We start from the raw sequence: 23,669 nt of genomic DNA, 5'->3' as shown, positions 1-23,669 counted from the left end.
CAGCACCACTTGAAAAAAAACACTCATTCTGTTGTGAGTTCCTGCTTTACTGGTTGATGAATGTGGGAAATGTATGCTTGCGATCTGTTTTAGGGGTTGTTTTAAAATTGCCATGTATCCCACTAGGTGGAAGAGTGGGTAGCAAAATAAATAAATAAAAATTTATTATTATTATTATTATTATTTTGGGAGAAAACCAATGACAAACCTAGACAGCATCTTTAAAAGCAGAGACATCACCTTGCCAACAAAGGTCTGTATAGTTAAAGCTATGGTTTTCCCAGTAGTGGTGTATGGAAGTGAGAGCTGGACCATAAAGAAGGCTGATCACCGAAGAATGGATGCTTTTGAATTATGGTGCTGGAGGAGCCTCTTGAGAGTCCCATGGACTGCAAGAAGATCAAACCTCTCCATTCTGAAGGAAATCAACCCTGAGTGCTCACTGCTCATCTGTCCTTCACAGGAAGGACAGATCCTGAAGCTGAGGCTACAATACTTTGGCCACCTCATGAGAAGAGAAGACTCCCTGGAAAAGACCCTGATGTTGGGAAAGATTGAGGACACAAGGAGAATTGGATAACACAGGACGAGATGGTTGGACAGTGTTCTCGAAGCTATCAGCATGAGTTTGACCAAACTGCAGGAGGCAGTGGAAGACAGGAGTGCCTGGCGTGCTCTGGTCCATGGGGTCACGAAGAGTCGGACATGACTAAACGACTAAACAACAACAACAATTATTATGATTATTATCATTTAAGAGACTCGTGCTCTACTGACTGAGATATTGTCCTAGGTTTTATTAAGGCGACTCCTTGCCGATGTCATACATCTGTGTCCCTATGGGGAGGGGACAAAGACAGGGCTGCCAACTCCAACCCCAATAGTAAAGAATAAGTCAAAAGAGGAAGGGGAGGAGAGAGATTTAAAACACGCCAGCCCAATCAGTCTGACTTCCAGACCAAGAAAGGCACTCAGATAGATTTTAAAGCAGTCAGTCTGCAAACATATTGATAGCAAAACTGCGATAAAGTAGAAGTCAGCACAGATTCGGGAAGAATAAATCCTGCCAGACTAGTCTTATCTCTTTCTTTGATCAGGTTACTCACTTTGTGGATTGTAAGTAATGCTGCGGGTGGAATTTATTTTGATTTCAGCAAAGCTTTTAACAAAATCCCCTGTGATATTTCAGCGAAGTGGCTAAAGGCAGGCTAGGTGATAAAACTGCAAGGTGGATTGCAGCTAGGGGAAAGGGCTGTAGGTTCAAGAAAGCACCTGCTCTGCATGCAAAAAAAAAGTCCCCAAATTTAGTCCTCAGCATCGCCTGGTAGGGCCAGGAATAATGCTTCTCGTCAGTGCAGACAAAAATGGACTGAAGTTATACAGCCGGTTCCTATATTACTAATTCACAGCTGTTTGGAGCCCACACTCGAAGACTGCTTTTCAATGGGCCATTCCCTTTGTAATGTAAGGGTTAATGGTTTTAAAGTCAAGCCAAGGGTGTGTGTGTGTGTGTGTGTGTGTGTGTGTGTGTGTGTGGAAATGTTGCTTAGCAACCAGGCAGAGCAGCATGAGCTCCACTGAGGTAGCACATCTCTGATTGGCTGTTCAGTTCTGAGGGAGTTTTCTTCTGTATCTTTGGTTGAATGTCTCTGTGTGATGTACAAGGCCCACAAAGAAAAGACCAAATCTCCCTGCTTATTTCTCTTCAAAGTATACACTGCTTGGTTCAGTCTCCTCAGTTAATTGTTATCAAGGTTTTTCTCTCTGGGCTGAAGCTGCATTAGTTAAGTGACTTTGCTAACGCTTCTGAACTGAAGAGGATCATGATATAAGGATTGCAGCCTTACCTGGGAGTAAGACATTGGGGCAAAACAGAGCTTACTTTTGAGCATGCATGCACAGGAGTCTAACTGTGCAATCTTCATATATTCATTTACACTCAAAAGTTAAGTCCCACTGATTTTAAATGAAGCTTAGCCCCAGGTATAAGTAGGAATAGATTTGTAGCCATCAATGGTTTGAGGAACAGAAGAGGCTGAATTAAATTTAATATGTTGCTTTATAGGCAAAACTCTTCTTCTTCTTCTTTTAAGTGCAGCTGATCCCTGAAGTCAGTGCTGTGCAGTCTTATTCCAAAGTTCTTGGGCGTCTTATCTTTTTCGCAGGCACGAGCTGATCAGTCTCGCACAGATAGCTCCAAAATGAAATTGGAGGTGACACATATTTAATGGTTCTTCGCCCATTTCTTTTCAAAGTTATTAATAGTTGAGGTTCTCCCTTTTAATTTTCTTCCACGCCAGAAGCAATTTTGAGGCAAGCAATGCCTGTGGCTTTGTTAAAGATGTGCAGTATCAAAGTACAATGGCGATAATAATAAAAATGTACGAATTGCCTTTCTGGGGTCACGTCTAAAGGTCCCCATAAACCCAGCCCTCTGTTCCAAAGAGTGTGAAGTCAGATGCCTGCAAGAAAGGAATCGCAGTGGTGAAAAGAGACATCACCTTCCTTTTACTCAGCACTGAATACTTCATTTCATCAATATCAGAGCAACACCACAATGAGAGACTTATTGCCCGTGAATTTTCCTAATCCAACTTTCTAACAATGTCATCAGGAGTTGCTAGGACATAATTTGACGCCCTACCGCCACATTTCTAGTTATTAATTTATCAATTTAAAATATTTATAGCCCAGCTTTTCCATTTTAAAAAAGAGGGTCAGGACAGCTTACAAAAAAATAAATAAATCACACAGTCCCACCCTTAGAATGTCCCTTTTGGGGGACTTACGCCAGCCTCAGCTCAAGCAGTTGTACCCTGGCTGAGCGAGGATAGGCAAGTGTGGCGATCACACAGTCTATTGATCCCTGTGCCACCACTGTGCTCGCTTCCCCGCTGCCACCAACCTGTTACTCTCATGTAAAACACTGAGTCCAGACAGTTGTTAAAATTGAACCAAATAAACAAGTTTAGTTTATGAGCATTAACAAGTTTATGGTTTCTCAGATAATATTCCTGTCAGTTTCTTAACTTTAGTTTCTTTACCGGCCTGTACCTTCTTAATACCTTCTGACTGATTATATCAACTGTTTGACAGACCCTCTTAACAGATTCTCTCACTCTCTCACACCAGACTAGCCCAACCCACAGACTTATCTTCTCTCTCTCGTCTAACTCCAGACTGACTTCTCAACCATCCTAACTCTAACTCTAACTCCTCCCTTATGATTGGATATATTAATTGGATGTTTTTTATTGGAAAAGCAATAAAAATGATTTTTTAAAAAAGACTCCAAGGAAGGGATGGGCATGTGCATTTTAAGTTAAAATTAAGGCGATGTGCAGTGCACAGCTTGACATGCCGCACACTGCAGACGCAGAAGGTCACGCCAAGCTGCAATAAAGGTAAAGGGACCCCTGACCATTAGGTCCTGTCGTGACCGACTCTGGGGTTGCAGGGCTCATCTTGCTTTATTGGCCGAGGGAGCCGGCATACAATTTCCGGGTCATGTGGCCAGCATGACTAATCCGCTTCTGGCGAACCAGAGCAGCTCATAGAAATGCTGTTTACCTTCCCGCCGGAGTGGTACCTATTTAACTACTTGCTCTTTGACGTGCTTTCGAACTGCTAGGTTGGCAGGAGCAGGGACTGAGCAACGGGAGCTCACCCCGTCACGAGGATTCGAACCGCCGACCTTCTGATCGGCAAGTCCTAGGCTCTGTGGTTTAACCCACAGTGCCACCCGTGTCCCTCCAAACTGCAATAGTGCACTAGTAAACACTTTATAGTGCACTAGTAAACACTTTATTTTTTCCAAATGTATCTTTAAGCAAGAGGAAACAATGTCCCTCCTGGCTTTTAAATCGACCAGAAGACAGGCAGTTGCAGGGTAAATTAATGCGGCATACAAGAGACACAGTAGCAGGAAAACTAAAAACCTGCCATGCACTCTGGACTTAGCCACAACTCCATTTACCCTGCTGATTTCCCCAGGAAACCCCATGGTTTGGCTCTGATTCGGGACAAACAGCAAATGACTTTTCCACGGATTGCTGTTTGTTCCTATTGAGTGCTAAAGAAGGGGCTTTCCGGTGGCAAATGGCAGGACAAAGGCAGACCTGCTCAGACCCATGCCTAGAAACATGGGACAAGCAGCAAATCACTTGGATCCAGGCATTCTAGGCCCAGGAGAAGCAGAAATGTGCATGAGCCCAGAGTCAGGCCATGGGCTCATTTAGCTCCATATTGTCTACACAATATGGCAGCAGCTCTTTAAATTTTCACACAGCAGACATTCCCAGTCCTCATTGAAGATACCAAGTATTGAACCTGGGACTTTCTGCCTCCAAAGCTCCACCACTGACCTACAGCCCTCGTCCAAATTACTCAAAGATAATAAGGTAGGGGGAACGCGGGTGGCGCTGTGGGTAAAAGCCTCAGCGCCTAGGGCTTGCCGATCGAAAGGTCGGCGGTTCGAATCCCCGCGGCGGGGTGCGCTCCTGTTGTTCGGTCCCAGCACCTGCCAACCTAGCAGTTCGAAAGCACTCCCAGGTGCAAGTAGATAAATAGGGACAGCTTACTGGCGGGAAGGTAAACGGCGTTTCCGTGTGCGGCTCTGGCTCGCCAGAGCAGCGATGTCACGCTGGCCACGTGACCCAGAAGTGTCTCCGGACAGCGCTGGCCCCCGGCCTCTTGAGGGAGATGGGCGCACAACCCTAGAGTCTGTCAAGACTGGCCCGTACGGGCAGGGGTACCTTTACACCTTTAATAAGGTAGGGCAGCCTTTGATATGAGAACAGGAGTATTGCAAGGTTTCCCCCTAAGACCCACGTACCTATGGGACTGCCTCTCCTGGTATGCCCTGCAGAGGACCTTAAGGTCCACAAATGACAATATTTTCGAGGTCCCAAGTCACAAGGTGGTTAGAGTGGTCTCAACTAGGGCCAGGGCCTTTTCAGTACTGGCCCCGACCTGGTAGAACGCTGTGTCACAAGAGGCTAGGGCCCTGCGGGACTTGACATCTTTCCTCAGGGCCTGCAAGACAGAGCTGTTCCGCCTGGCCTTTGGTTTGGACTCAGTCTGCCCCTTATGTTTCCCTCCCCTTATGGTTTTGACCTACGGGCTACTGTTAAAATGAGGCTGCATTTTAAATTGCATTTTAACCTGTATTTTAAATTGGTGGGGTTTTTTCCTATTATGATTTTACTGTGATTTTACTGGTGTTAGCCACCCTGAGCCCAGCTCTGGCCGGGGAGGGCGAGGTATAAATAAAATTTTATTATTATTATTATTATTATTATTATTATTATTATTATTTGCAAAATGTTGGGCAGCAGGTGAGTATCTTTCCTGCAGAAAACAGCAAGGCCTCAGGAACCCACACAGCTTACACACAAGCACACACTGGGGTCCTAGATTGTGTTATCCCTGCAGATGTCACATCCAGCTTTCTGAATACATGGTTTATCTCTTTCTCACACACACACATAAACAAGCACACACAGGGAGAAGGGGGATACTCTAGCTACTGCTCCAGCTCGCAGCAAAGATTTAATAGCAGAAAGTTTGTGGTTGAGATCCCAAATTGCTGAGGCTTCATTACTCTTACACAGCACACTGCCGAATATTTATTAGCGCAACATGAAGTATTAGCATCAATAATTAAAACCAAACTAAATAAACCAAGTAGAAAGGGCCTTTGCTAATGCAGCAACAATGCGCAGGGCAAAGCGAAGACCAGGATGGAAGCATGGGCAGAGTTCCACCAGGGTTGCAGCAAGGCACCAGGTTAGCACAGAAGCCCACAGGGAATCCACCTCAGCAGCATCTCTCGGATTTTGCCAGGCAGTTTCCTTTTTTTTTTTTTAATAATTTTTTATTAATTTTCCAAACACATAATGAAAACAAACAATACACAGAACAAAAACATACAAACATATAAACATGTATAATTTCATAATCTTATTTTCATACACCTTGCTTCTCGGACTTCCCCATACCTCCCCTTTTCTGCATCCTTGTTTTACCTTTCTTCAGCAACTCCTCCAATTAACTGATTATCAAGTTCACTTTCATATAGGTTCTTTTTTAACTTATTAAAGTTAAATTCTCTATTTCCCAGATCCTTAACATCTTAACACTCCTCAATTTTACAGTAATTTTTAAGATATATTTTAAATTTCTTCCAGTCCTCTTCCACTGTCTCTTTCCCCTGGTCACGGATTCTGCCAGTCATCTCTGCCAGTCCCATATAGTCGATCACCTTCATCTGCCATTCTTCCAGCGTGGGTAGTTCTTGTGTCTTCCAATACTTTGCTAAAAGAATTCTTGCTGCTGTCGTAGCATACATAAAAAACGTCCTGTCCTTCTTTGACACCAATTGGCCAACCATGCCCAGAAGAAAAGCCTCAGGTTTTTTAGAAAAAGTCCATTTAAGAACTTTCTTAATTTCATTATAGATCATTTCCCAAAAGGCTTTAATCTTCGGGCAGGTCCACCAAAGGTGATAAAAGGTACCTTCAGTCTCATTACATTTCCAGTATTTGTTATTGGGCGAATGGTAAATTTTTGCAAGTCAAGCTTGCCAGGCAGTTTCCATATGCTTTCAAACTCATCTTCAGAGACCTTGATAGCTAGGAACTTGCCATTTTCAAAACAACAACAACAACAACCTGGAAACAGATTTTTTCAGGGCGGCAAATCTCGTGTCGTTTTCTGCACTTGTGCAACAGGACTGCAGAAAAGATAGAGATACGTTTGCCTTTTCCAAAGGCGTCAGGGCTGGCTGGGAAGAGGAGAAATTGAGAAACAACCACGTCTCTTAATTGTCTGTTGCATGGATGAGTCACCTTTGCCGTTCAAAACCGGCTCTCATTTTTATTCATTCCGCTTTGGCCGGTTCCTTTTCCTTCTCCCATCCGAGTGCCTGATCCTTTCGACCTCAAGCAGCAGAGATCCTGCCTTCCTCCTTTCAGAGGCCAGATGAAGCGAAACAGCCAGTTGCAACACACCCCTGGTTAACCCACCGCTGGCTTGTTATGACAAGATGCCAAAGTGATGTGTTATCTCCAAGTGTAAAACAGAAGAGCGAAAAGGAGGCATGTCTCCAAAAGCACTGTGGAATATGAATATCATTTCAGATGGGGAGAGCAGGAAGCTGCCAATAACCCTGTACCAATAACTATTGCACCCTATTGTGCACAGGAATGGCTTGTGGGCAGATGCATCCCTGCTCAGGATCAGTGTTAGAAATTAGCCAGGTGCCAGGCGCAATTTGCGTCTGGCTTGGGTCCATTTGCAACCACGTGGAGATCTCTGGATGCCAGGTGGAAAGCAAAATGTCGCTTAGAAATATTTCCCTCGATGTTTGGATTTGTTTTATACTGGATTGTTATATTTGCTGTTTTATGCAAACCGCTTTCAGATTTGTTCTATAAAGTGGCACAGATATGAAATGAGCAACATCAACAAACCACAATACCTCAAGGACCGCCTCTTTCCATATGAACCTGCCCAGACCCTGAGATCATCTTCCGAGGTCCTCCGAGGGGCCATTTGAAATCTCTAACTTTTGCGGAAATGGAAGGAAGAAGAAGTTCCCACCAAAGAAGAACGGATAAATAAGGTAATGGGCTATGCGAAACTGTCAAAAATTAACAGCAAAATTAAGAGAATCTAATGATGAGTGTTTCGTGGAAGAATGGATGCCCTTTTCAGACTATTTAAAGGAATATTACAGTATGATGAACTTGGGAGCAGAATTTGAGCTATGAGCGAAAGAAGCAATTGGATTATAATATTGTGGTTGTGATTTGTTAGATAGGCTGTAGCAGAAGGGGAAGAAACAAGAATTCCATGAGAAAGAGCGTGAGAAGTCAACAAAAATAAGAGGGGGGGGTGAAAATGTGTTTTGACTGTACATATTTGAAATGTTGAAACTTAATGAAATATAATTGGGGGGAAAATTGAAATCTCTGACTGTTTTGAGCAAGATGCTTTTTATGTTTCCCCACCGCCTTCCATAGCCTAAACTGTATAAAGAAGAAGAAGAAATTGCAGGAGAGCAACATCAGAACCCTTAATTCTACAGAGCTGCTACCATTAATAATACATTGACCCCGGCATGTCATTAAAAGGTTTTCAGAGCAAGTCGGAGAATCTCAGCAGAATGGAAAGGGCTCGGTCACATGCTTGGAGCACAGCAAAAGCTCCTTTGCAGAGACCACTGGAGTTGCATTTAAGCTGCTCTGAGGTTTCCAGGAAAGTAAGGGATATTAAGGTAATGAAGAGCAGGTCCCAAATTTGCTGGCTTTTCTAGAAACTTAGGAAACTGCCTTATAGCAAGTCAGATTCACTAGTCCAACTAGTTTGCCAGGGTTTCAGATAAGGGATGTTCCCTGCCCTACTTGAACCCGAAACCTTCTGCATGCAAATCAGATGCTCATCTGCTGAGCTATCGCTCTTCCACATCTGTCTCTCTCCTTCCCCAACTTTTTTGGAGTGCAAGACAGAAAAGTTTTCCTGCATGCACTGCAATGTTTGGGATTCATGGTCGCAAGATTTGGTGGTGGTCACCAGGGGCCACCCAGGCATTTAAATCCAGGGCCTTTTCAGCACTGGCCCCGACACAGTGGAACGCTCTGTCACAAGAGACTAGGGCGCTGCGGGACTTGACATCTTTCCGCAGGGCCTGCAAGACAGAGCTGTTCCGCCTGGCCTTTAGTTTGGACTCGGTCTGACCCTTATGTTTCCCTCCCCTTATGGTCTTGATTTATCGGCTATTTTAAAATGAGGCTGCATTTTAAATTGCTTTTTAACCTGTATTTTAAATTGGTTTTCCCCCCCCCTTTCCCCCCTATTATGCTTTTACTGTGATTTTATTGGTGTTAGCCGCCCTGAGCCCAGCTCTGGCCAGGGAGGGTGGGGTATAAATAAAATTTATTATCATTATTATTGTTATTATTACTATTATTAAAGTGGATTAGACAAAATTCAAGGAAGATGCACCTGCTGATGGCAATTAATAATCTGCAATGTTTGCACAGCGCTTTTAAGCATTCAAAGGGTTTCACGTACATTATCTGCTCGTGATCCCTACAGCCTGGATAGCTCAGTTGGTTAGAGCATGGTGCTGATAATGCCAAGGTTGCAGGTTCGATCCCCGTATGGAACAGCTGCATATTCCTGCATCCCAGGGGGTTGGACTAGATGATCCTCAGGGTCCCTTCCAACTCAATGAATCGATGATATTAGAACAAGCCTATAAGGCAAGCGCAGGTGGCGCTGTGGGTAAAAGCCTCAGCGCCTAGGGCTTGAAGATCGAAAGGTCGGCGGTTCGAATCCCCGCGGCGGGGTGCGCTCCCGTTGTTCGGTCCCAGCGTCTGCCAACCTAGCAGTTCGAAAGCACCTTCGGGTGCAAGTAGATAAATAGGGACCGCTTACTAGCAGGAAGGTAAACGGCGTTTCCGTGTGCGGCTCTGGCTCGCCAGATGCAGCTTGTCACGCTGGCCACGTGACCCGGAAGTGTCTCCGGACAGCGCTGGCCCCCGGCCTCTTGAGTGAGATGGGCGCACAACCCTAGAGTCTGTCAAGACTGGCCCGTACGGGCAGGGGTACCTTTACCTTTACCTTTATAAGGCAAGTCAGTCTTACTGCTCCTTCACATAGTGCAGATGGAGAGACTGGGGCAAGAAGGCGAGCACCTTGCCTAAAGCTACATAGTGAGTTTGTAGCAGGGGTAGGATTCGAACTGGGAGCTCCCTGACTCGCCGCTCAGTCTCTTAGCCAACAAGCCACACCAGCTCTCCCCTGAGAGCTGCTGTTAAGCAGGACAACCCATGTTCAGAGGCAATGTACAGTAGTACCTCAGGTTACATATGCTTCAGGTTACAGACTCCGCTAACCCAGAAATAGTGCTTCAGGTTAAGAACTTTGCTTCAGGATGAGAACAGAAATCACGTGGTGGCAGCGTGGCAGCAGCAGGAGGCCCCATTAGCTAAAGTGGTGCTTCAGGTTAAGAACAGTTTCAGGTTAAGTACGGACCTCCGGAACAAATTAAGTACTTAACCCGAGGTACACTGTAACTCTGAGTAGAAGGAAGCTGCTTTATCCAGTCAGATCATTGGACAATTTAGCGCAGTACTGCTTCCACCGAATAGCAGCAGCTCTCTGGGATTACAGGCATGGGTCTCTCGCATCCCTACCAGTGTGGTGTAGTGGTTAAGAGCAGTGGTGTGATGGCCTGGGAATCCGATTCAGAGGATGAACCGGAGGAATCCCAGCCTGCACAGGAGTCCCCGCCTCCAGGGCCGGCTGAACTGGGGCAGGGCCTTGATTCTAAGGCGCCTGCACCTGTGCCGGATCCTCAGGAGCAGGCACCAGGTGAATCCATTCTGGCTCCAGAGGTAGTTGAGGACTCAGTGCCTACAGGTGAGTCTCTCCCTGGGCCCAGTAACCCTTCAGCCTCTCCTGAACTGCACAGGCTCAGGGCAGAGAGGCGAAGGGAACTGGTTTCTCCCAGGAGGAGTGCTCGCCTTAAGGCCAGGAGAGGCGGGGCTCCTGGGGGCCGGGGCCGCCCCTGGCCTCAGAGAAGATAAAGGCCAGTCAGCCCGGTCCCAGGTTGCGGGAGCAACGTCGTCATTGAAGAGCTGTTTCGGCCAGCACCCAGTCCTGTTCCTCCAGTGTTCCTGTCCTTGCCCGGCTCCTCGCTGTGGACCCCGCTTTGCCCGTGGAGGACTGTCTGCCGACCCTCGACTCAGGTCCTGGACCTAGCCCCACAGTAACCTCCCCCCGGGACCAGCACAGGTGGACTCGTAATCTGGGGAGCCGGGTTCGCGTCTCCGCTCCTCCACATGCAGCTGCTGGATGACCTTGAACTAGTCACACTTCTCTGAAGTCTCTCAGCCCCACTCACCTCACAGAGTGTTTGTTGTGGGGGAGGAAGGGAAAGGAGAATGTGAGCCGCTTTGAGACTCCTGAAGGGGAGTGATAAAGCGGGATATCAAATCCAAACTCTTCTTCTTCTTCTACCAGGGGATGCCAGGAACTGAACCTGGGACCTTCCGAATGCAAATTGGATGCTCTACCACTGAGCCACGCAGCCTCTGAGGTCTAACGGGGAGGGCTGTTGATTTCATATCCTGCTTTGAAGGCATCTGGCTCTTAGAAACACCAAGACTCTGTTGCTCCAGAAGGCAAGGCTAGAGAAGCAATGGGTGGAAACTGCAAGTAATGAGGTCTGGGCTAAACATTAGCAGAACCCTCCGAAGAAGGGTTGGACAGAGGCACAGAAACAGCCTCAGAAAGGGGCAGGGCTGGCGGTATTTAAGCAGAGAATCTGCCAGGAATGCTGTAAGCGCATCTTGCATTTCAGATCCTGCATTAAGCGTGGGGTGACTCTAGATGACTTCTTGGGGTCTCTTAGAACTCCATACATTATACAGTCCTATGGCTAGATGGACAGATCCAGCAATGCAGTTCTTAACATTTTCTTCTGCTTTTTTTAATATTTCAAATTATTCTTTTCCACCACCCAGCACTACTGTCCACAAGCGTGCAATATAAAACATAAAATGGATACTGTCTGTCTATCTATCTATCTATCTATCTATCTATCTATCTATCTATCTATATCTATCTATCTATCATCTATGTAAAAGTCCTACTGAGAGCAGACCCGCTAAAATCAACAGAAGTAACTCATGCCCATTAATTCCAGTGGGTTTACTCTGAGCTACAGCTCACAGAACACGTTAAAGATTAAAAAGCATTTACATAAAATGGGTTTTAAAAGATTCCATTAAACATAAAACTTGCGTATCCCCAGCCACGAAGTGTTGCCAAAATAGGGAAGTGCATCATTGCCTTCAGCAATAAATATTCAAGCTGAGACATAGACAAATGGCAAGAGAATTTTAGCCGCGGTGAGTATGAAGTAAGTATTAGCAAAATATAACACACTAAGTATTCCTGGGGGAAAGTGATAGCATAGTGGGTCCTACATGCAAGACAGAACTGCAAGAGGTTTCTTTATATCCAAGGCTACTCATCGGTTGCATGAATCTATTTTTAAAAACTTTTCATCAACTAACGAAAGACGCTGATTAATCAGGCAGCCGAACTTTCTGTAGACTGTAAGCACTCAAAAACTGCAGATGTGAAGCACCACCCTATTAGTTTTTATAACTTTTTTATCCCAACTGAATGGTGGCAAAGAACAAAACTACTGCAAAAAAAATCAAGAATATTTAACAACAGTCACATATCCTCACGGCTAATAATTTCAAGATTACCAGAAACGGCCTCTTTCAGCCACCAAAAGCCTGGGTGAAGAGAAATGGGGTTTTTTTTTAGATCCCTCCCAAATGTTAATAATGAGGAGACTGACACACCTCAACAGGGAGGGCATTTCACAAACAGGTAGACACCACTGAGAAGGCCCTGCTATGAGTCAATGAGGAGAGAGACTCCACCAGGCAAGGCCTCCTTCCACCTGCCTTGCTCCACCCTCTAGTCTCTGCTTCTCAATTTGTATATTATTGTTTTATGTACTGTATTGCCGTTGTTTTATTGATTATAGCTTAGAAATTATTTATTGTAACTGTTGAGTGGATTTCTGTTTAACTTTTATATGTGGATATTATTTTATACTACTCTAATTGCTAAATGTTGCTTTTTGACGTAGGTTGCTTATTTTAAAGTTTTGTTTTATTATGATGTTTTTGTATTGCATTAGATCCTTATAAGGTGTACATTTTTTGTTTCTTCAGCTTGTAAACTGCCTTGAGTATTGTAAGATAGAAAGACGGTATACAAATAAAAAAATGGCAATGACGCCCAACCAAACAGCACCACAAACAGGGCTGCCCTTCTGATCATATGGCCCAAGATGTTTGGTCCTGGTGGAGTCAGCTATGTGGCTACCAGAGTCTTGGCACACTAGTATGACCACCTTGAATTGTAGCACCTTTGAATCACAGAATTGAAGAGCTGGGTCATCTGGTCCAACCCCCTGGAAATCAAGGAATCACAGCTAAGGAATCCCTGACAGATGACCACCCAATCTCTGGCTTAAAGACCTCCAATGATGGAGAGTCGACCATATCTTCCACTGTCTAGGTCCAACTCCCTGGAAATCAAGGAATCACAGCTAAGGAATCCCTGGCCGATGACCACCCAAACTCTGGCTGAAGACCTCCAACGATGGAGACTCCACCATATCTTCCACTGCTGAACAGCTCTCACCATCAGAAAGTTTCAGTGGGAATCTCCTTCCTTGTAATTTGAATCCATTGGTTCAGGTCCTACCCTCCAGAGCAGCAGCAGAAAACAAGCTCGTTCCATCTTCCATGAGAGCCTTTGCTCTCAAGTCTTCTCTTCTCCAGAATAAACACACCCAACTCCCTCAACCGCTCCTCCTAAGGCTTGGTTTCCAGACTCTTGGTCCTCTTAAAAGAGGCAATCTCCCTTCTCCCTCAAGCAGCAAGGGACGTCCCATAGGATCAGAGAATTCTAGAGTTGGAAGGTCAAGTTCAAGACAGGACCTCTTCTTAGGCATGCTGGCTATGACATTTGCAGCACCATAGAAAAACAAAATAGGCCTTTTGTTTCGAAACTATTTGTTTCACTCGCATACACAGGCAAGCAAATTCAGCCAGCCAACCAACCAATATTTAAATGATTGATTGATTGATTTTAATTGCACACCAGCCCTAATTTATATATCCTGCTCTTCCTTGGGGGGTCAGTTTCATGCGGTCTCTGCCACGAGAGCTTGGAGCAGAATCACAGAATTGTAGAGTTGGAAGAGACCATGAAGATCATGGAGTCCAGGCTTTCCCAAACTTGGTTCTCCAGTTGTTTTTGCACTACAATTCCCATTATCCCTGAGCACTGGTCCTGCCAGCTAGGGATGATGGGAGCTGCAGTCCAAAAACAGCTGGAGATCTAAGTTTGGGAAAGTCCTTCCCCCTGCAATGCAGGAATTTTTAGCCCAAGGTGGACCTCAAACCCACGCTTTTTAGAGTCTCATTCTCTACCAACCAAGCTGCCCCTCAGAGTACTGTGTGAACGATCACCTCACATCACCTCACAACCAGAGGCATAGGAAGGTCAGGTGGCACCCGGAAAATTTCTTGTCAAACCCCCCCCACACACACATTGATTTTTTTTATTTGTGTAGGGTTTTACTCCTTAGCAGTTTCTTCTCCCAGAGATGTCCCACATGACAGCTATAAACCGCTTTTATGGTGTGGCTATTAATATCATCACCACCATCATCTCACCATGCCTCCAAGGACCTAAGAGTGAGTCTCCTTCCCTTTGTATCCTCACAACAACCCTGTGAGGCAGACTTGGCTGTGAGATACCAACTGGTCTAAGATCGACAAGGGTTCATGGTTACCCACCCGGGATTTGAACCCACATCTTCTCAGCTTTAACTCCAACACTGCAACCACTGGCCTGACATCTGTAAAAATACGTGTGGTTTCTCTGCACAGGCCCTGCACTGTTCCATAGCTGTTGTTGTTGCTCAGTCATTTAGTCGTGTCCGACTCTTCGTGATTATTCAATTTACTGGTTTTACACAGGAAAGCCATACTGAATGTACCCATACTAAAAGTGAGACATAGTCGTCAGCCTTCCATTTGCCCTTTTTGTGTTTTGGATATATTTATTTCACAAAAGCCCACGGCACGATAAGCCACGCCATACATTTAAAGAACATCCTTCCCCAAGAATCCTGGGAGCTGCAGTTTGGCTCCTCCCAGAGCTATGATTTCCAGCACCCATAACAAACTACAGTTCCCAGAGTTCTTTGGGAAATCCATGGTGTGGGTGTGGCCCCAGTCACTAAAGATGCCATTCTGCTGCTAGGGGATATTCCAGCTTTTATATTGTGGGATACAGTTGGTGTGCGACCCTTCCATTTCACACCATGCCCTTGGTATAAGTCTGTTTCTTGCAAAGTTGTCCACACTGCAAAACACTGAGTTGCTAGTAATGCACAGAAACCTTATTGATCACTGTCAATTAATTCGATATTTAAATAAAAGTATGGTGGGTTATCAATTTGCCACGATTCATAATAGAGAACCTCCATGCCCAAGGGAAGTATACCTGCAAACAGCAGGTGCAGACAGTACCACCTTCACACCCAGTTTGTGGATGTGGTGCAGCTGACCAGCGCTGAAAAGAAAATCCAGTATTAAGTGGACTCTTGGTCCGATCCACTAAAGCAGTGTTGTGTCCTTGTTGTTTTAATTTCTCACTGATTTTGCTTTTCTCACTGATTTCTCACTGATCTTGCTTTTCCTTAAAAACAGGAAAAAGCTTCCTTCCAGTAGCACCTTAAAGACCAACTAAGTTAGTTCTTGGTATGAGCTTTCGTGTGCATGCAAAGACCAACTAAGTTAGTTCTTGGTATGAGCTTTCGTCTGCATGCACACTTCTTCAGGTATCTGAAGAAGTGTGCATGCACACGAAAGCTCATACCAAGAACTAACTTAGTTGGTCTTTAAGGTGCTACTGGAAGGAATTTTTTTTGTTTTGACTATGGCAGACCAACATGGCTACCTATCTGTAACAGGAAAAAGCTTATTCCTCTCCATATTTAATCGCAGAGGTGCATTTCAGGGGCATCTCATTTTTAAAAAAACGAATAAACCTTTTCACAACCCATCTGGAGAAGCATCTTTGAAGCACCGTTTTCAATCTACGTGCCTTTTTACAAACTCCCCAGAGAACATCATATCGCCCCCCCCCCAAAAAAAGAGCACAAGTGTTGCTCCCGGAGAAACACACACAGAGACCCAAACAACCGCCTGCAATTCTTTTTGTTGACAACAAGTTTCCATGAGGCTGTTGCCTAGACTAGAATGATAAAGCACCACAGCCAGATCATCAAACATTCCTGTTTCTATGGCAAATTCCCCACAACACCTTGAGCGCTTTCGACTTTCAGGAAAACATGTTCTCTTCCATGTGACCAAGATAACATTACGTTATCACAGCCCTCACATCTTCAGGCGTTGCATCTCTCGAGGGCTCAGCCCCCCCCCCTTTTTTTTTTTACAGGAAGAAAATAAAGCCATGCTTTCTATCTTTGCAACGAGATTCCATCCAACATCGTGGAAGCTTTTACCTTGCAGCAAAAGAACCCAGCCGATCACCTAGTGTCACAATTTAACTCCGTTATCGAAACGCACACTAGCTATTGATAGCGATCAGTCCACCTCAGAAAGCAAATGCTTATCACGCGTTTTCCCCAACAACCCAGAATTCATATGCTTTTTTTCCTGTGCCCACAACCCACAACTCGCCATCACTAATCCAGATTTATTTACCAGCGTGTTTTTCTGCCCTTACAAACCACCACGGTTTCTTGCAAAGATCCCTTTGGGGTAAAAGAGGCACGTGAATGAGAAGCATCTCTGAGCGTTACGTGCGTGCCACGAGCCTTCCCAAAGGCTGATTCACACATTACATTCAGCACAAAACGCAAAACACCACCGAGGTGGATTTGCAGACACGTGCATTTTACTGGGAGCCCGGGATCAAGTGCAACTCCCGGCTGGGTTGTCTGCACACCCCTTTGCAGCAACAAACCCGTGTGTGCTGCCCCATAACGTGGGAAACGGCCCTAAAGCTGCGCTCTCCGTTCCAGGATCTGGGTCTGCAGCTTGCTAGAACCCAACCTGAAACATTGCTGTTGTTGGCATCGTGGCATCGGCCCACCAAATGACACCCCCCCTCCTAATATCCATCCCACTGAGGAATGCCAACCCATATGGACATGATTCCCCACCCCTGGTCCCATCCAAACCCACCCACCCCCCGAACATTTTATCCTGGCCCATCGCGCAAACAATCCATCAACCGCGCGCCCAGGTGTCATGGGGTGCCAGCAGCGACTCACACGAAGGCGTGATAGAGCAGCGCCCAGCCCCTCGGCCTCTCCAGGGCGTCGTAGATCAAAGTTTGCATCCGCCTGTATTTCACGTTGTTCCTCTTGACGGGTCGGCTCAGCGGCGTCTTGGCCAGCAGCCCAATCCCTTGCGCGGACCTCTTGCCGCCGTCTTCCTTGCCCGCCCCTTCCAGCAGGAGGGTCCCATCTTTGTCCGCCCCGGCGCCCAGAGCCAGAGCGCCCTGCTCCAGGTCCCCAGCGGCCAGCCCCATTTTCTTCTCGTCCCCGACGTGGCCGCCGCCACCACCACCATCAGCCCCTGGAGGTGGTAGCGGCGGCGATGCTCCTGCTGCTGCCGCCGCCGCCGCCTTCCTGGATTTTAGTCCCATCTTCCTCTCCTCCTCCTCCTTCTTCTTCTGCCCTGGTCCTCAGAGGTGAGCAAGGGGTGCGAAGGAACAGCAGCCGCGGGGAGCCAAAGGCCATGGTCTGCGCCCACCCTCTGATTTTCTGGGGGGGAGGGAGAGGGGAGGGCTCCCCCTCCCCAGCAGGGCAGGGCAAGGGAGGAGAGAGAGGGGGAGAGCTGGAGAAGGAAGGAAAGGCAGGGCGAGGGAATCACATCCTCCGTCAGGTCATCGCCTCCCCAGGGGAGATGGACATCAGCTCCGCGGGCACCGAGGAGGCATCAGCGGCGAGGATGCTCCGGAGGAATAGGAGGAGGAGGAGGAAGAGAGAGGAAGCTGGCAGCGGCAACAACACCTGGTCCAGCCGGGCAGGGGCGAGCAGCTCATCGCAGGGTTTATTTCCCAGCCCGACGCATGAGAGCCCCGGCGCAGCCCCCCGACCCTCCTCGCGCGCTCCAGCTTCCGATGCCAGCCAGGGAGCGAGTTTTCTCTCCTTCTCTCTCTCCGCCCAGCCCTGCCCAACCTCACCGTAGGGCGTGGTCCATTGTAGAGATGGGAAGCCAGCAAATCGCAGCAGCGCCTCAACCGGCTCCTCCTCCTCTTCTTTCTCCTCCTCCTCCTCCTCTTCCTCCTGCCCAGTTTGGCGAGCGCCCGGCGCGTAATTGCGCACGGAGCGACGGCGAGAAAGGAGGCTGGCGCGCGCTCTCCACCCGCCACCTTTTATGATCGCGATTGCCGATGGGTGCCAAAATATAAAATAAAGGAAGAGGTGGGTGGGTGTGAATCCCCCAGAAACAGGCGCGAGGGGTTGCCCCTCTCTCCGGTAGAGGCAGCAGCGGCGATCGCGCCGCCAAGCTGGCTGTTTTCGTGGCGCTCTCTTTCCAGGCTTGGCTCTGGTAAGAGACGGGAGGAGGAGGAGGCCAGGCTAGGGGGTTGCCGGGACTCCCCGCGTTTTTCGGGCTGGGAGGAGGTGCGGGGAGGCTGGGAGGGGGAGGGGTGTTGGCGTCACACAGAGACACACACCTGCACGATCACCTTCTTCCCCTGCCTCGGTCCCAACGCTCCCAAAAAGCCCACAGCTGCAGCTTCTGGATCCCGAAAGGAGCCGCGTTCATCGGTACGATTTTCAGAACGGTCTGCGATGACGCCTGTTTTCCCAGGGCTCGGTCATAGGAGGAGGATTTGCGAGAAAGTATCCCTAAAACACACGTTGGGGTCCTCTTCTGAATTTGCAAAGAGTGCCCCAAAGCACGTGCAGAGCGCCCTCTTCTGAATTTGCAAAGGGACACGCAGAGTGCCCTCCCCTCATTTTTGTGAGATGCCAGGATGTGAACCTGTTATGATAGAACTGTGAAGTTGGAAGGGACCCTGAGGTGTCCATAGGAGAATCGAACCTGTGACCATGGCGTTACCAGCACCACGCTCCAACCAATTGAGCTAGAATGTAATCATTCACAAAAGCCCAATAACATGTTCTTAGACTGAGTTGCATAATCCATTGACTGCCCTTTGTGGTCTATTCACGGCATGATGCAAACCTACATTTACTTGGGGGAAATTCCAACTGAGCCCACTGGAAGAAAAAACCTAATTCAGACTAATGGCCCATCTGGGCCAGCAATATTATTATTTTCCTGGGGTAGCCAATGTGCCCTGCAGGTGTTGCTGAACTACAAATCCCACAAGCCCTGGCCAGCATGCCCAGTGGTCGGGGATAATGGGCATTGAAATCCAGACACATCTAGTGGGTACCACATTGGCTACCTCTGGGCTTTATACAAACTGGCAGTGCTCTGACCCTTCTACTTGAAGTCCTTCAGCTGACTGGATAGCTCAGTTGGTTAGAGTGTGGTGCAGATGATGCCAAGGTTGCAGGTTCGATCCAGGCATGTGGCAATTGCATATTCCTTCATTGCAGAGGGTTGGACTAGAAACTAGATGATCATTGGGGTCTCATCCAACTCTGCCATTCTGAGGAGCTGGGGTTTGGCCACAGAATCTTTTCCATGCAAGCGAAGCCTATGCTCTGCTAGTAGGCTTAGAGCCTTGAGTTCTTGCTTCTGAGTAAACATGCATGGGAGCAAATCAGGCAATCGGGTAATAAACCAGCATTCCTGCGACTCTCCTATTGCACTCATGTATATAACCAATATCAGTGTCAAATAAATGTATGTTATGGCCCAAAGGATGGATTGGAAATGGGAAAAGAAGGCTATCAAGAACTGTGGCTTCTAAACTAGATGGATGGCCCATACATTGCCAGCAACATCTCATGGCTGCCAGATGGCGGGTAGTGCATCAGAGCAGAACGTAGGCTTTTCTGCATGTAGCCAGCCAATTATTAATTTTTCCTTATCTCTCCCCCCCCCCCCCGCCGCCATATCCAAATAACAAATGGCAGCATCGATGCCAAAACGATGATCTTATTATCAGTTTTGGTGAAAAAAGAACACAAGGTAACATTTCTTCAGCAAGATGCAAACGTAATCCCGGCTGACTAATGCTCCACCAACCACACGCACCTCAGCCTTTCCTAGTATTGAATCAGAAGCGGTTTTGGGAAGGTTTGAAAGGGCTGTCGCACCCAAGCGCTGACCACAGAACAGGGCATCTCAGCAACCAGTTGTAGACTGCAGACAGATAAATCTACACACATCCTTGTGGTTGTTCCCAAATTACTTTTACTGGAGAAAAATGCTAGTCTACAGCAGACTGCAAAGATATTTTTTCACTATGCATAAAGAAACAAATTCTTAAAGCTATCCTGAAAATTATAGCCACTCTGGTTGTGCGCTATTTTTAGTTAGCAATTGTATTTATTTTATTATTGCTATCTACACACACCTAGATAGCAGGGTAGAACAAGCAGAAAGCAGAGCTGCTGCCTTTGGGGAAACCCAGCCAGAAGGGGGTGGGGTATAAATATATTATTATTATTATTATTATTATTATTATTATTATTATTATTACCCACCCACCTATATCAATGCCTGTGATCTTAATTCCTCGAGTTCAGCCACCTTCCACTGTCCAAACCTATCCTTCCTTTCTCCCTTCCTGCCTCGTATGCTTGGAACTGCATCCCAGGACACTGGTCTTAACATAATTCAGATCCCTCCTCAATTCCACCTTTTCCATGATGTCTTCCATGACTGTTGTGTGCTATCCCAGACTCTGAGTGCTTGAAGACTCCAGGGGTGCCTGCACAGGTTTTGGCTGTCTTGGAAGGTTAGCAGAGACTGTGGTGTCTTTAAGATACATGGTTTCATTTATACATACATTATACATACATACATATGTACAAGGGACACGGGTGGCGCTGTGGGTTAAACCACAGAACCTAGGGCTTGCTGATCAGAAGGTCAGCGGTTCGAATCCCTGCAATGGGGTGAGCTCCCATTGCTCCGTCCCTGCTCCTGCCCATCTAGCAGTTCGAAAGCACATCAAAGTTCAAGTAGATAAATAGGTACCTCTCCGGCGGGAAGGTAAACGGTGTTTCCGTGCGCTGCTCTGGTTCGCCAGAAGTGGCTTAGTCATGCTGGCCACATGACCCGGAAGCTGTACACCGGCTCCCTCGACCACTAAAGCGAGATGAGCACCGCAACCCCAGAGTCGTCCACGGCTGGACCTAATGGGCAGGGGTCCCTTTCCCTTTCGCACAATCTGAGCATAGGATGGAGGGGCTCACAGCATTAACACCCCAACAAATCTTGCTTCTCCATTTATAGTTTATAGAGAAGCCCCCAAGCCACAGCATGGGATCCAGCGCAGAGCAGACATGACTCTGTGTCTAGCTTCCAGCATCAGCCCAGCTCACACCCCCAACTCTCTGCTTTAGCCTATTGCTCTTCGTCCCAGGAAGAACCCCACCATTTTCCAGAGAGCACCATCACTTATTGTTGGCATCCGTCTGTCTCAAGAGACAATGGAGTGTGCCACCAGGGGTGAAGTCAAACTGTTGCATTAGCAGCAGCAAAGTGACCTCTCTGGGGCGCAGGCCTGGGCAGTGTGCATGCAGGTCCTGGGCTGCCCAGATGACAAGAGCTCTCCCTTGTTCTCGCTGATGCGGTCCAAAGGAAAGCAGAGCAATACGTTCGGCATCAGCTCATCTGCAGGAGTTGCCGGAAGGAGGTGTACAAGGCACCATCTTAGGAACTCCACTTCAGATTGGTGTAGGGCAGGGGTCAGCAAACTTTTTCAGCAGGGGGCCGGTCCACTGTCCCTCAGATGTTGTGGGGGGCCGGACTATATTTTGAAAATAAAAATGAACAAATTCCTATGCCCCACAAATAACCCAGAGATTCATTTTAAATAAAAGGACACATTCTACTCGTGTAAAAACACACTGATTCCCAGGACTGTCTGCCGGCCATATTTAGAAGGTGATTGGGCCAAATCCAGACCTAGGGCCTTAGTTTGCCAACCCATGGTGTAGGGTTTTACTCTCTAGACATTTCTACTAAAGATGTCCTGCAATGCAGCTGTACACTGCTTTTATGGTGCGGACATGAATATCATCACCATCCCACCAAGGATAAAGAGAAACACAGGCCTGGAAGGGACCCAATGATATTATCCAGGCTGACCCTTCTAAGTTTGTAACAATACAGTCATTTTCATGCCCTACCTCAGACTCTGCCTAAACCTAAGCATGTGCGGCTGACCCATCACTTCTCTGTTTACTCCATCCTTCCCTTTCTTGTTTCCCGTGTAAAATACAGTGGTACCTCGGGTTACAGACGCTTCACATTACAGACGCTTCAGGTTACAGACTCCGCTAACCCAGAAATAGTACCTAGGGTTAAGAACTTTGCTTCAGAATGAGAACAGAAATTGTGCAGCAGTGGCAGCGGGAGGCCCCATTAGCTAAAGTGGTGCTTCAGGTTAAGAACAGTTTCAGGTTAAGAACAGACCTCCGGAACGAATTAAGTTCTTAACCTGAGGTACCACTGTATTAGATGGTAAACTACTCAAGGGCAGGGACCTGGCCCCTTGTACTCGCATGGCACTATATAAATTATAATTAACTAGAGATGCATCAAATTCTTAAATTAGGGGGACATTTCCAAATTACCCCACTCCCTGTTTCTATTTTGGATGAGCCCCAAGCCATCTGGGATCTCATGTTCCCTGGAGTCCTTCGCTGGTGACTCACACGTCAATTTTGTCCAGCTTTGCAGAGGGAAAGAGGACATCACACAGCACAGATTCCTGCCTGGGAATTTGCTCCAGCAAGATGTTGTGATGCCCACCCAATTGGGTGGCTTTAAAGGGGATTACGTGGGTGGCGCTGTGGGTTAAACCACAGAGCCTAGGACTTGCCGATCAGAAGGTCGGCGGTTCGAATCCCCGTGACGGGGTGAGCTCCCATTGCTCGGTCCCTGCTCCTGCCAACCTAGCAGTTCAAAAGCACGTCAAAGTGCAAGTAGATAAAGAGGTACCGCTCCAACGGGAAGGTAAACGGCGTTTCCGTGCGCTGCTCTGGTTCTCCAGAAGTGGCTTAGTCATGCTGGCCACATGACCCGGAAGCTGGACACTGGCTCACTCGGTCAATAAAGCGAGATGAGCGCCGCAACCCCAGAGTCGGTCATGACTGGACCTAATGGTCAGGGGTCCCTTTACCTTTACTAAAGGGGATTAGACAAACTATTGAAAGATGTGGCTATTGACTGCTACTCTCCATGATGGCTCTGGCCTACCTCCCAAACTAGAGGTGACTTGCCTAGGAATGCCAGTGGCCAGGAAGCAGAAGGAGGGAGAGTGTGTTGCTCTCAGGTTCTGCTCCTTCTGGGCTTCTGGCTGGCCACTTTAGGAATAGGATGCTGGAATAAATGGGTCTTTAATCCAACAGGGCTCTTACTATTCTCCTAAGGTGAAGGTGGGAGGTGACAAGGAGGACTATACCAGTGTTGCAACTGAGTCCCTCTGATTCCTACACATGTCAAATCTTTAGGCACCAGTCAAAAGCATCCCTCTTCTCCCAGGCCTCTGACTAATTAAACAATCTCTAGGATTCTCTGAGGAAATATTATAGTCAAATGAAACCGCAGGCAGGGCTGGAAATATAAGCAAAGGAATGAGAACGATAAAGGAATCTAATGTAGGACATATGTTCTAGAAATAAGTACAGTGGTACCTTGGGATGCGGGTGGCGGTGTGGGTTAAACCATATAGCCTAGGGCTTGCTGATCAGAAGGTCGGCGGTTCAAATCCCCGTGACGGGGTGAGCTCCCGTTGCTCAGTCCCTGCTCCTGCCAACCTAGCAGTTCGAAAGCACCTCAAAGTGCAAGTAGATGAATAGGTATCCCTCCAGCAGGAAGGTAAATGGCATTTCCATGCGCTGCTCTGGTTCGCCAGAAGCGGCT

At 47.3% G+C, this 23,669-nt stretch overlaps 1 protein-coding gene across 2 annotated transcripts in view; it reads right to left on the bottom strand.

Moving 5' to 3' along the window:
- Positions 1 to 17,892, bottom strand: part of KCNQ3 (potassium voltage-gated channel subfamily Q member 3) — a 165,156-nt gene extending 147,264 nt beyond the window's left edge. The window contains exon 1 of one of the 2 annotated variants that reach the window (XM_028736133.2): positions 16,916 to 17,892. In XM_028736133.2, coding sequence (XP_028591966.2) covers positions 16,916 to 17,292 — 377 coding nt within the window. In that variant the 5' untranslated portion in view covers positions 17,293 to 17,892. The remainder of the gene's footprint in view (positions 1 to 16,915) is intronic. The other variant, XM_028736134.2, reaches the window with a different exon arrangement.
- Positions 17,893 to 23,669: the final 5,777 nt, after the last annotated feature.

This window comes from Podarcis muralis, chromosome 8 (genome assembly GCF_964188315.1).
Source record: "Podarcis muralis chromosome 8, rPodMur119.hap1.1, whole genome shotgun sequence".
In the NCBI taxonomy this organism is placed as follows: Eukaryota; Metazoa; Chordata; class Lepidosauria; order Squamata; family Lacertidae; genus Podarcis; species Podarcis muralis.
This window is presented reverse-complemented; position numbering and strand designations above follow the sequence as displayed.